The sequence below is a fragment of the Solea senegalensis genome, linkage group LG15 (assembly GCF_019176455.1).
Source record: "Solea senegalensis isolate Sse05_10M linkage group LG15, IFAPA_SoseM_1, whole genome shotgun sequence".
Classification (NCBI taxonomy): domain Eukaryota; kingdom Metazoa; phylum Chordata; class Actinopteri; order Pleuronectiformes; family Soleidae; genus Solea; species Solea senegalensis.
Genome location: NC_058035.1, coordinates 285,625 through 300,107, shown reverse-complemented (window position 1 = coordinate 300,107; position 14,483 = coordinate 285,625). Strand labels below are relative to the sequence as shown.

At 45.0% G+C, this 14,483-nt stretch overlaps 1 protein-coding gene across 1 annotated transcript; it reads right to left on the bottom strand.

Moving 5' to 3' along the window:
* Positions 1–3,535: 3,535 nt before the first annotated feature.
* LOC122782212 (sprouty-related, EVH1 domain-containing protein 2-like) lies at positions 3,536–7,985 on the bottom strand. Its single transcript, XM_044046477.1, has 2 exons — positions 7,443–7,985; positions 3,536–7,308 (listed from the first exon to the last, which is right to left on the bottom strand). Exons 1-2 carry the CDS (start codon positions 7,782–7,784, stop codon positions 6,520–6,522), a joined length of 1,131 nt encoding a protein of 376 aa, XP_043902412.1. The 5' UTR covers positions 7,785–7,985; the 3' UTR covers positions 3,536–6,519.
* Positions 7,986–14,483: the final 6,498 nt, after the last annotated feature.

Below are 14,483 nucleotides of genomic sequence, written 5' to 3'. Positions count from 1 at the left end.
CCTTTCAGAAACACGGGGCTTTCTCTCATCAAATGTACGGAGAGGAGAGTGAAAATGATGCAAACGTTTTTAAGAAACTCGAAAGCGTCTTTGATATCAGGATCCACCACAAACAGCCACGGGCCACTTTCAGCTACTGTTCCAGGTGAGCGAGAACTGATCACGCTTTATGTCGGTTTTTATAAATGATATCACAACTTTTCTGTACTGGGAGAGGGATTCTCTTTTTTTTTTTTCTTTCTTTTTTGTTGGATGTTTGTGTTCATTTATATCTTTAAATCAGATTATTTTTCCCTTCATTGCCTTTATTTTTTCCTCCTTTCTTGCTGTGCACTACTACCATTGTAAATGGGGTGTATAGTGGTAACAGAAGTTCCTCCTCGTTTTTATGAAGAATTAATGATTGATCGATAAAGGGACAAATAGGTGAAGTGAAAACCCCTGCGTTGGACATCAGTTGTGTGACGGTACTTCAGGGTTTGTGTTTGGTGTGTGGCGGGGGGGGTTATTATTTGTTCCTCATCAGACAGCCTTGCGTCTGCCTCCTCTCTGGGTGTAAATCTTGAGCTGAATGAGTAGGTGTGAGCAGTTGTAGCAATATAGTACCTCTCCTGTCACATTTCCTTCAGATCCACCAAAGCATGGAGGCAGCCACATGCTGACAATGAGAGCTTGAATCTGGGCACTGACAAAGTAAAACGGTATTTTTTGTTTTTCATTGAAGTTAAAATGCTGTTGAGACCATATTTAAGTTCTCCAGTGTTTCACTCCCAACGGCCGACTTAATGATTACTGGAGGCACTATTTTGAGTATGATAAATATGTTTTTTTTTTTTTCCTCTTTCCATGAACATCTATCCAGTGCCAAGTGCAGTTAATGTTAACTGGATCTCTCATGTTTTAATGTCTTTCGTCACTGTTTTTGTTTTATTTTCCTGTGTTGTTCATAGCATAACTGCCTAACGCTGATTTAAATAAAGAAAAGTGATTTATAAGGATGATCGTCTGACCCCATTTTTTTAATAATGATTTTAAATAACAAGCGACTGGGTTTCACTCAGAAGAATACATGATTTTATAATGACTAGGGCTTGTACTATTATATTTGATACGCGCAGAAACTCAAAATTGGACAATACTCACTTTCCACTTTCGGGATTATTTTTTGGACAATTTTGGATTATAATTTCTGGGATTGGACTGTCAATTCATTGTCTCTTTGATTAGGTAGCAAGTCATATGAGATGAGTAGATTGATATGACCACCAAAGGAGAAGATGGACATATAAAGGTGACATGGGCTTGGCCACAGAGGGGGAGGAGGAGGAGGAGGAGGAAGAAGAAGAGGAGAGCTCAGCACAGGTCAGAAAGAGGAAGAGGAAATGGAACAGTGGCAGTGGACTGGCGCCACCAGAGGAAGAGGCTCTCTTTCCGTGCCTGAAATAAAGATCTCTCCCAGACTCTTCCGGCCTTGTTCCATTTTAATCCCTCGACTCCTCGCCACTTCCCTCAGCCCTGAACTGTTGCCTCTGAGGTGCCATTTGATGTGCAGTTCCTCCACATCGCAGCACAAGCGGAGACGACACCACTCTCGACAAAGGTGGGAAACGGCCAAGGACATCCACTCGAGTACTGTACCAGGGACTGTGAACTTTTCATTTATCAAGCTGTACGTCAGCTGTATGTCAGCTGCGGATCCAGTTTATACATTTATCATAACATACAGTGTGTGCCTTTTTCCACATTTTAACCTGGCCATTTGACTTTATTTCTCCACTTTTAGGCCACAATTCTGAGAAAATGAAAAGCGCAGTTCCATTTTATCAAACATCATTGGATGATGAAGATCATGTGATGTGATCAAATGCTCCAGTGGATGCTCCTAAATAGCCTTCAGATGTTCTAATTTTCAGTACTTGTTTAGTCAGGGTCATGGTTTAATTGAACAGCACATTTAAAAGTGCAGCACTTGCTTAACATTCAGTGTAAGTACAGTAAAACACCAAGAGCAAACAAGAAAGAGATTTATATTTTAGTATACAAGAGCATGTAATAATAATCATGATATTACACTTGAGGTTTTAGTGTATTTCAGTGCCTACACATTTATTTTGAAGTTGTATGAATGACATGAAAGATTCATTTTACTCATCTAAACACATCTACCACCAGTGTTTGTCAAGTTGCTTTTGCACAAAGCGGCTAAATCATTTTCCACAGGGTGGGAGTAGAGAGAGGGTTTTCCCTCTGAAGCCAGTTTATCTCAGGTGCAGGGTTTGAGCTGTGACACTCCTTGGTAAAGTATGCTGATACACTCCACTAGTTCCTCATAAGCTACGCTGCTTCAACATCTCTGCTCTGTGGGACAGAAATCTCCGTCGCACAAAGGGGGGGGAAAAAGTCACAGTCCTGCCTATCTTTGGACATGGAGACCACAGCACTGATGTGGGACAAGCCACCCATTCCTGTAAATTGCACTGGGAAGTGAGCGCCGGTGCTCTGTGCACCCTGAAAGGGGCCATGCTGACCCCATTACACAAGCAGATATCTTAAATGTTTGCACATGTGGACTGTGATGCTGTTTGCAGCCGCTGAGCTGCTTAGCAGGCCCCCGAAGCCCTCAGGGACCTTCTTTTTCTTCTCTTCTCTTCTCTCTCTCTCTCGCTCTCCTTCTCCCTCCCCCTCTTGTGCTCCATCATTATCGCCCACATGCTTTTCCAGAGACATCCTGAGTGAAACAGCTCGACGTCCTCGATGGCTATCACATGTTCCTGCTGAGGAGGGAGGTGGGCGGGGAAAGACATCTTGAAGAGAATGAAACAGGGTGTACTCAGCCCCCCTTTATGCTTTCTTTCATTAAATACTTTACAAATAGTTTTGTGCAGGAAACTATGGAAGTTATTAAGGCACAATGAGAAACTTCAGCTCTTGAGTGACTTTGTCTAATCCTCTGGATGTCCTGGGCGGCAATTATAGCTCCCTGGAAATGTTATTCTCCTCTAAATGCTCTGTATTCTTTTTATTCAGTCTATTTTATATAGTGAACGAGTAACAGTAAAGCTCCAGTGTATAAGAATTAGCAACATCTACAGGTGAGATTTAAGATTCCAACAAAAGGACATGGTGGTGCAAGATGGCAGCCATAAATCCAACAACTACTTGTGACTTCTCTACACCCAAATCTAGGGTTAGTATATTCAATTTCTGCCAATAAACCCAAGTCACAAGCTAATAACCTTTGTGTCCACCCAGAAAAAACTTAAAGTTGAAATAAAAGCCACATTTTGCTATACTTTTTATAATAAACAGCAAAACATTTACCATTCCAAAGTGGCAAATATCAACAGAAATGAATGGAGAGGAGTTCTTTATCAGTCCATAATCCACCGTTATATGATTCATTGTATTTCTAGTTTCACATGTATTTTATTGCAGGTCAGGTATGTGCATTCTGTCGATACCGGAGCATACATTTATACATTTAGTGATACACCTTTAATCCCAGAGTGAAATTAAGCTGCAGACTCATGTGTGGTTTCACTGTTTTCTCTCATTTTATTGGAGGCGGAAAGACACACATTTCACTTTAGTTTTCTCACAGACCTGGCCACCCGTCAGTATCTACAAAGTACTTCCTGTTCCTTCTCGAAAAGCGTGAGCTACATCCATCGTACATGTTAGAAACAGTTATTTTTTAAAAAAACAAACAAAAAAACAAAAACAAAAATGTACAACATACACTTGATATATATAATATAATTTTTGCTCTTTTTTTTTACAGAGGTAAAAATACTAAGCGTAAAAAAATGGGTCTAATTCATGACAGGGAGTTGTTTCTTTTAGTTTTTCTTTTCAATTTAAATACACGAGGAGATAAAAGAGGATGCGTTCAGGCACTTGTAAATGGCTCTGACATGTGAGGACACACTCAGACGAGACAGAGAAAAGATGGCATGTCTACACACACACAGACACACACAGACACACATTTTACAATCTGATTTGCCCTGTTCCTGATGCATCACATCACTGAAGGGTGTAATTATACATGGATAGGTGTTAGTATGTGATTGCAGATTCAGCTGATCCCAGTAGCTTTGGATCAAGGAAAGGGATGTGGCGCGTGTGCACGCACACGCACACGCACACGCACACACACACACACGCACAGGACAGGATGTATGAAACAGACACAACCAGGGAAGGAAGGACATCCTCAAGCATTCTGTATTTCAACTACAGTAAGTAAGTGACATTTCCTTGGCAAAACAATCAGGGATGGATGTTTGTGTCCAGGATTTTTTTTTTTTTACTCCCAGTCTTTCATCAAAGGACCTGACTGACGTCCTGCCTTTATTTATTTCATATTTATTTTCAGAAAGCTTATTGTGTTCCCAGTCACATCCCCCTCCCCAAAAAAGATAGCCTCAACCAGGCATCGACGAAGCTTAGAGCACCTGCTGTCACTTCAGTGTAGTGCCGTCACCGCGAGGGCGCGATTGGTCAGCCGCGCTGTCACGGCAACTTTAGGCAACACTGAGGTTTGATTTTCCTTTAAGAGCTTGAGTTTTAACTGTTGGGATTCTGAAGTGATCTGATACTGTTAATAATGATAATCATAATAATAATAATAATAATGATCTGCCACTTGGCAACAGACATCAGCCGTGGATGCATATTTGCAGTAAAATATTTCTTTAAAGGAATAGTTTGAGAGTGCAGTAGGAGCGAGACTAAAAAACAACACAAGTATAAAAACAAAAACACTTCCCGTGTACATTTTCTAGCCCGTCACTGTACACAGAGCTATGCTATGCTGAACTAACTTATTTATTTAATGCGCACATGAGTGGTATTAATTCTCTCTCTTTAGGAGAGGAGTCATTTTCTAAAATGTCAAACTATTCCTTTAACACCAGAAAAGTCTTATGGCATTGGAAAATGGTTCAAAACAAAAGTGTAATGCTGAGTTTTGCACATCCGTAATGTCTTATAATGACTTAACATAATAGGAACAAGTGTAAATTGAGTTCTCTATAGAGAGCGAACAGCGTGTTTTACATGTTCAGAGTAGATTTAGATGCAGTAGGAGCTGATTTCACTCATTCAAATATCAGTTTTTTTCAGACTTAAGGTGCCACAAATGTGACCGGTGGGAACTGATTGTACGTCGCAGGCAAACTGGAGTCCGTAGTCTACATGCTCGATGGGAACCGTTGCGTTACACTTCCTTTTCATTACAAAAATACTTTAAACCAAGTTTCTAAGTGTACACGATGAGACTGATTGCTTGGAGCCTTGACAGTGCTCGCGCTATTCGTTCGAGCAGACATCTTCGGGGGTGGTGTGTGTGGGGGGGGATTCTTGGAGCCAGGCCCCAAATCTTAAGGCAAGACAGGCGTTTACATGGATCTCCACATGAGCCAATGCTAATGTCCTCGATGTGAAATGGACTTCGGAGGAAATAAGAGCCTTAAAAATCTCACTCTGCTTCAAGTGTACGGTAAATAAAACGAGCAAAAATAAAAACAAAAAAAACCTGACTGGAATTTGGAGTTCCTGATTTCGGTGATAGTTTAGGCACTGTTTGAAATAACATGAAAGGAGCAGGGAGAGAGAGAGAGTAGTGTAGCATGACTCGAGGCACCATCTCTTTCAGTGAGTATATCACGCGCGCGCACACACACACACACACACACACACCAGCACTACTTTTCTTTTTTTTGCTGGTGGATCAGTTCAGTGAGAAAATAAATAGGATAAAAATTAATCTTTGGGATATTAGAAGATGATTAAGATGGAGTACCACGTTTGTTTCAGTAAACAAAGAAGATGTCGATGGCGGAGAGCTATGTGGACTATATACATGAGCTTAACTATAAGCTGCAGCACAGACAACAAAAGGCCTCAGCGCACACTTGTATGCATGTACATACACCATTCACACACACACACACACACACACACACACACACACACTTACATATACTTGCACATATAAAGAGGTGTAGTGTCCGATTTCTCTGGTAGCTGGAGTTGAGTTGAGGTGGCCTGATATTGGAATAGAATATAAACAAAATGGCCACGCATACATCGAAAGGAGAGAGAAAAGAAAATAGAATAAAGAAACAATTCAAGTTCTTTGACGCCAAGTCAGTGTACAAAGTATAAAGTACCTGCATATGCGATACATGACATATAGGTCAGCTATAAAAAAAAAAGGCCCCCTGAAAAAAAGAGTGCTCTCTCACTAGAAACAGAGCGTGAAATGGCCACGTGAAGAGAGGTGAGAGAACTTTCTGCCGTAAGGGGGAGCTTATCTTCCCAGGCCGTTCAGAAAATGCACCAAGTATTTATTTGGCTTATTTCAGTGTCTGGAATTTGTAGAGAAACCCAGAGAAACCAAGGCAGAGAGCGAGCAGCCATGACAACTTGTCCTCTTGTGCATTTCCCCCATCCTTCCCTTTCCCTGTGCTTGCGTTGGGTTTAGATTGTTTATTTATTTTCAAGCACGGCGGCTCAGCTCAGGGCCTTGTGTCGGCCTCCGCAGCACCCACACGTGAGCCCCGCCCGGTGGCAAGCATGGAGGGGCGGATAGAGGCAGAGGCAGGGCGCCACCAGAGACAAGCCCAGCAGAGCTAACCAGCGTGTACCGAGCCGCCCTCCCCCACTGCCCTCGCCTCCATCACAGGAGCACGGGTCTGAGTAGTCCCCCTCTGGGTCAGACATGCAATGGTAAAGCATGGTGTCCGCCAGCCACATGCAGCTGACCCGCCGAATGCACGCCCGCACAGGGTCCGGAGCATCCTGGCACCGGCCTCTCCGGTTGTCGGCGACGTAGAATGCCTCGCCACAGTGCTCGCACTGTGCGCGCTCCATGCCTCCCTCTTTCCGCCCCTTCCCGCCATTGGTGGATGGCGAGGAGCTGGGGAGGAAAGAGCGGGGCTGTGTGGAGACAACCGAGGAGAAGCCGTGTCGATAGGAGCCGCCGTGGCCCTTATTGGTCAAGGGTCCGAGGGCAGGGTCAGAGTCTGAGGGCGACAGGGCCGGTGCCAGAGGGTAGGTGTAGTCGTGCTTCTGTGCATCAGTCTTAGCAAAGTGGACATAGGACTCCGAGTCTTCCATTTGGATGAACTTGTCACGCACAGTGGCGTGGCGGTAGTCCTCATAGCCCCGGAGCCAGGGGCGATCTGACTGCCGTCCGAGGCGATGCTCTGTGGTTCGCTCCCAACTGCGCTCTCGGGGGTTGATACGGACAATTTCCTCGTCCTCCTGGAAAGTGACGTGGCGGGTAAGCCGAGACAACGGCTGAGGAAAAACAGAGAAGGAAAGAAAGGTTACCACGAATGGCAGCTGTTTCAAGTAAGACTGTTTCTTTATCACAATTGATAAAGAAAAGGTTCAAATAGAATAATTGGTATAAACAGATATATTTGTCTCACCTGGTCCAAGAAGAAGTGGTCTGAGAGCCGGTAGGGGTCATGGAGGTCATGGCGATGTCCCATCACACACTTGTGTCTCTGCGGAAGAGGCGAGGACTCGAGCGGCTGTAGCGAGCCCTCCAGCTTCTGGGAGGAGTTGGAAGAGCTGTCTGTGGTGTTCTGAGGAGGGGACAAACAAACACAGGATGTGGGCTGAGAGCTGCTTTCTGATTGGATGGAGTGGACGCCATGATTGGACAAACAAAAACAGGAAGCATCGGCGCGGCTTTGACCCATGGAAAAACAGGAAGTGTCCACTCCGTTTGGATCATTGTGTGCAAGTTTAACTTTGGACAACAACATGTGCCATAAAACCTAAGCAACAAAGTCTAATAATCACCAGGGCCTGAAACTAAAATAAAAACTGAATGTGGAGATGACATTATCCCTTAATAATGTTACCATGGTGACGTCATGTGACATGTGACATGTGCCTGGTACCAGGCATTAGTGCCTTTTTAGTCAAATTTTGGATCACATACTAAAGTATGACTTTTTTGTCAACATTTGGACCACATACTAACCTATGACTTTTTTGTCAAATGTGGACAACATATTAACCCATGACTTTTCTGTCAAATTTGGACCACATACTAACCACTGAAAACAAAATGTATATATGAATACATTATCCATATGTATGCGTGTATAATTGCCTTTTGTATATACTCGAGGCTCGGATTGTGCTTCAGCACAGTGGTCTTGCATTATTATGTTTCTACAGCAACGTGAAACGGCCATCTGACAGACTGAGCGTGCATTTTAGCACCTTCAGTATGAAAAATGAAATCTTTATACGCACACACAAAAAAAAAAAAGAAAGATTATTGTATAGTGTAAATAAATGGGATGTAACTGAGGATAACAATCGTGATTAAAACCCTTAAACTGTGGTAAGGCCTGCAGACGAAATTAACCCTTGAAATAACATATATATATATAATATTTTATTATTAAAAAGGCCACCGTAGTTCCCTGACACACCTGGAGAAGGAGTGAGGTGTGAGCAGAGGAGTCCTCAGTTTGTTGCAGTGCGCAATCTCACCATTAGATGTCACTAATTCTTACTCACTGGACCTTTGTAGGACCAGAAATATCAATATGTGAGTTCATGTTAAATATTAGAAGAAGAAAAACAAGATTTATGTTATTAAATGTCATTTAATATATTTAACATTTGAACGTGCAAACATGTTTTTTACTAAAGGAAAATGAAAATAAAAGTTAATATAATAATATAAATAACATGAACATTTGATCTAGTATAAAATAGAATTTCTTGTTGTGTTAAAAATGTGTATGTTTTATTATCTGCAAACATTTTGAATTGATTTGAATTTGGACTGAAATGAATTCAATTAAAAACAAGGGAAGCAAGAAAGAAAGAAAGAAAGACGTACTTGGACTTTTTTGAGGTCAATAAAAATTGCACCGTTTGTACACACAAACACCCTCAAATCTATCAAAGAAGATAGTTGTTTGTCCTTTCGTGACTCGGCTCTGATGTCCACTGCTCCAAAAACAGAGACTAATTTAAATGTCAAGGTCAATATTGTAAATCACCGGGGTGTGGGGCGGTCACATCCTGCGCCGGTGTCCTGGGTGGGCGGAGAATGTGGGCGTTACCTGGCCAAATGAGACGCAGAGTTTTGAATATGCGTGTGGACCTGCTAATGGAGCGTGATGTTAATGGTGGACGACATTAAACCTGGCTCTGTGTGTGTGTGTGTGTGTGTTGTTTTTTAAAAGCACTAGCAATCTGTCTGCCTGTCAGCCTTTATTGAAGCAGCGTGGTCGACCATGATTGGCTGCGTTCATTAGGATCCTCGCCGGATTTTGTCCATGTGACACAACACTGCAGACACTATAGAAGCCATTTTGTTGTTTTATTATTATTATTGTTTGCACACACTTGAATAAGTGATTGTGCATTTATCCACGAAAACCAAGATGCAGCAGCAGTGGGCAGTGGGCTTGCTCAGGGGCACCGCACGCAGCCCTTGACCTGTCCTTGGACTTGGACCAACAACCCTCCAGGTTACAAGCTCAATTCCCTTCCTCTTGGCTGCATTTCACACATATTTTTTTTCTACATTTTTTCTATAGCCAAGAGACCAAAACATAAATCTGGATGGTTGTTTTTAAGGCTTTTGGTAAACAACGAAACTAGTGGTAGCTTCAGGGTCTCTACGTACGAGAATGAAGTTTTGTGTCACATGGACACACGTGATCAACTGTTATTAACCGGTGGAGAGAGTATACATTCGTATTAACATCTCCGGGGGACACAATACAGTATGGGAAGAAAGCCCATAAAACAATTCTCAGTCCTCTGAGGGGGGACGCTGGGATTTCATTCACCAAATGACAATGAAGTTCTTTTTTGTTATTTTAACCCGTGTTCACCACCACCACCACCGATTCCCCTCACCCCACCCTCTCCTCCAGCGAGATCAGAGAGGAGCTCGCCATCGCAGAGCGAGCGAGCGCTGATTGGAGACAAACCAAAGTGGTCTGTGATGAATTTGCCCAAAACCTGTCATGGAAATGAAGGTAGAAGAATAAGGTGAAGAGAGGGTGATGAGGAGGCGTTGCCGGGGATGAAGAATAATGGAAATTGTCTTGGTGATTTGATGTACTAGGCGTTGGGGGGTGGGGGGGGGGAGAAGGAATGAGGGGTGGAGAGCAGAGTGAAGAAGGGGTGGGGTGTGAGGGAATTTCGATTGCTGGGAAGAGAGGTGGGCGACTTCATCAAGCAGAGAGATCGCTGTGTTTGTTTGTGACTCACACAGCGGCTCGTAATCAAACTGGTTAAAGGTTAAAGTCCAATTTATACTCTTTTAAATGTGTCGAGCGACAGAAATGGACAGTAAGAAGTGTCATTCACCACCTCTACTGTATACACCTGTAGAATTTCCGTGTTTCGTCCCACAGGGTGATAGATCGGAACTGTCTTCATGTAGTAGACATGTGATCCACAACCGTAGGACCAAAACATCGGCAGCCTGATCACACTGATCACCGCTCGCTCTCCATTGTCCGCTCGGCGATCTATCACCGCTCCATCCGCGGCTTCATCACATCCATCCACTGAAACCTTCGCCCGGAGCATAAATGGGAAAACGTGACGGAGGACGTTTCGACGCTTTCTACCACTCACCCCCGAAGCCTCTCACCTCCAACCTACCCATTCGTATTGTGCTGGTTTAGCTGTCAGCAGAGAGCATGTGCAGCTGCGTGATTGGCTGAGTGTGGTCTCAGGTGGGACTCGGAGATGAAGGGGGTCATACTGAGTTTGGGCCTCCCCGGACTCCGGCCCATCTGCTCCATCTCCCTTGAAGTTCTGAACATCTAGTCAGGTTGTTCGTAGCCTTCACCTTCCGTTTGTCTCTGCAAGCGCCCTCTGCTTCCCCAGTCTACGCCCCTCCCCACTGTTCCCCTTGCTGCTAGCCCATTGTGTCTAAACTATGCAAAAGCCGTGGTGCGAAACTAGTGGTATTGCATCCATTACCTGCCTGTGCTTCAAGGCTGCCCCTCACCAGGCTTCGGGAAAAGGATGCGTACAGCAAATGTGGATCCTTGCTGAGTACGGCACAAAGCAGCGAGCTGGGGAAAGGCAGAGTGCTCGATGAGCCGCACCTAGAAAAGCTTAAATCTATTGTTTCCTTGTCTTACGCATAATGCATTCTGTCACAGGGAAAGCAGTGCCACATGTCTCTCTCTCTAATGTATTCTGTCATAAGGTAAGCAATGCCAAACGAAGGGTGTTCTCTGAAAGTCATTTTCTCTTCTTTTGTGTCTCTCTCTTCTCTTTTCACAGTAACAGGGTTTCCCTACCCTGCCACAGGAGCTACGGTGGCCTACCGGGGTGCCCACTTGCGAGGTCGAGGGCGGGCTGTGTACAACACGTTCCGCACAGCTCCGCCGCCACCACCCATCCCGGCTTACGGAGCGTGAGTATTGAATATCCGGTGGTTTTGACGAGTCTTCCCTGCTCCAGTTTCACTCGCTTTAATGTACAAATTTAGACGCATAAATCATAGTAACATTTGAAATGAGAAACATTTCTGTGATATGCCTCGAGCCCCTTTGTAAGCACTGTCAAATATGGGGTAAAAGACTGTCAAATATCAGACGCAGTTCAAGGTATTGTGTGGTTGTGTGAGGTACTGACACTTTTGCTATTGCTGTCCCCGTGCACAGAGAATCAGCGTAAGACAAACACTAAAAACTGAAATTTGTGGCTCAATCCCCGCACGTGATTTTTACGTCACGTCACACAGGAGTTCTTGATCCGGTGCTTCCTCCATTTACCTTGTGAGTGAGACAAACTTACCAAATGATCCACAGCTCAGCAGTGTCCCTGTGAGCTGAAAACACAGGTTTTCTCTGTGGGATTTGGTGTGGGAGAGTGATCCTTATCCTTCAGTTATCGTTGCTAAGTGGTTAAAAATCACTGTTTCCTTGTGTTCCTGCCGGCAGCCGTGTTGACAGTGAACGCAAACATCTGTGTCTCAACCCGGTTCTCGGTGCTCACAGCACGGAATTTGTCTCAGTCCCTCACACTTAAGTCTGTTAATACTGTTGTTTGGGGGATGAAATCTTTGCCGTTATCTCCAGGTATGTACACATGCTCTGACTGTGTCTGTCCCTATATTTGTACTTTTGCCTGTTGACAAAGGGAAGAACTAACAAAGCCACAGGGAGAGCTGTAGAGAGCTGTAGAGAGCTGAGATAGCGTATTACTGGGCAGATCTCACTGGACTGTGACCGGGGCCTCTGCTGATCTCCCGGCTTTGCGCAGCGCTGCCTCACACTCAGCTCTTATCAGCGGTGGTGTGTGTGTGTGTGGCCGTGGGAGAGGTCTGACGGAGGCCGACCGAGGGCCCCGGCGTAGCGGTCTATCTGTGATTAGATCAGGATCCATCTTACAGCAGAGAGTCTCAGCACTGAAGCCGGGACTAGGAAAATCCCATGTCCCCCTTTTCCACCCCTCCCTCCCACTCTGGGGCCCTTTGCTCCTGATGGCAGCTGGTTGATTTATATGGCGGAGTCATGTGACGGCGCTCCATCGCTGCCTTCCTTTTGTCCTCCCCCCCGCCACCGCCACCACACCGCCCTCACTGACAACACTGCAGCAACTGGAAAAGACAAACAATTTTAGCAGAGCAGAAAATTGGACGGGGATGTGAAACGGTGGCACTTTTTTGCTTTAATGTGTCATTCATTATTTGTGGTACAGCACACTAAAGCTGCTCAGAGCTGACCTGGCACAGGCCGACAAATGGTTGAAATAGAGATTCAGTAGATCCGCAGCACTAACACTGCTTTTCCGTCTTCTTTCATTTCACAGGGTGGTGTACCAAGATGGCTTCTATGGTGCAGAGATCTATGTGAGTACAGTTTGCTGCCTTGCTTAGATGAAACAGAAGTAAAGCAGGCGAAACAGCCCAGCCCGGAGACAAAAAGGCGTGATCTCCTGCTCAGCCCCTTCCCCCAGCATTCGCCATCTCCAGCCTCGCTGCCAAGCCGGTGTCGATTAGGTCTCTGTCTGCTGTGCCAAGAAACCCAACAACAAAATTTAAAACCCCCTCAGCTCCTCCCTCATCTCCCTGTCCTCTCTTCCTATGATCTCAGACTTTGGCAGCGAGGCAGACCCGTGCTCAGTGTCCCGTGTCAAGTTAGGTCATTTGTGCCTTCAGATTTGCCTGTTTGTTTATTTCGTCTTGTTGAGGTGGCTTGTTTTCTGCAGCCCTCGCCCACTTCATGCCATCTCTTTACCTTTGTGTGCACATCCGCACGACACTTACATTCTGCTCCGGATGCACACGTTTAGATGCACCGTGTGTTAAAACGTGTATAAAAGTAAAGTCTAGCATGTCGCAGTCGGCCCCCGGGGGGCTCAAGAACTCAAAGGAGTTAATTCAATTGCTTGTTTCAGGTCTTCTTCAAAAGGATGTGATGTCAATTTCCTAAATATTGTTACCATTTACTGAAAAAGAGTGCGACTGACTGTCCAATAGATTCCAGTTAAAAAACCTAAAATGGCTGCCCCTCAAAGAGCAAATCACGTGCCTTAAAACAACCAGAAGACTATGTCCTCTCTTTGATACCCTCTGACGATCATTTTAGTCTACACGGGCAGAAATGGAGACCTTTGAAAATCATGACTCAGTTTCCCCGCATTGGTTCTTATCGGCCAACAGCGCAACGATCAGCTGTGAACAAAAAAAGGCTCCACGAACACATCATTTCAGGCCAGATCTTTGTTCTCATTACAGAAATCGTTGCTCTCACTTTTCACCAGCGCCGCCCTCTCATCAGTAATCTGTGAAACTAGGCAATGACTTCCTGTTGACGCATGCATGTTTAAGAAAAGTCTTTCTTTCCGTCTTGACTGTGCGTCGGATAACTGTCCAACAGTTTGCGTGACGGGCTTTAAACTTGGCCGGTGACTCGGTGAGGTCACCGGTAAGGTCACCGGTGAGTGCAGTGCCAACTTGATGTCGTTTGGATATGAAATACAAGAGATATTGGGTGGAGGAGGGGAGGAAAAAAAAGGGCACACGTTGAAAGGCTACTGCACTACTTTTACAAATTTACAAATCACATTTTATGCCCCACTGCATGAAGTCTCCAAAGACACGGCCCAGCGCGGTCGGTGCTGGTGGTTCACATGATTTCATTCATGCACATAGATTCAGATTATTTCGTCTGGATACGGATCTTTTTTCTTTTTTTTTATCGGGGGGGAAGGGAAACGTGGATGTGTGTACTGTGGCCTCGCAGCGTTTTGGCTGGGATTTCCCTGCTCCCGGGCCCGAGTGGAGCTGCTTTCTCCCGGCCATCGCCGTGTGGGAGATAAGGGGAGTGACTGAAGATAAAGGGGATTAGCCGTCCCTCTGGAGCTGTCCGTGGAGGCGGGGTCACATCAGGCACTGGTCCTGCGTCCGCGTCGCCCTTGACAGAGGGCGGCGCGGACGCTCGGGAGATAATACCGAA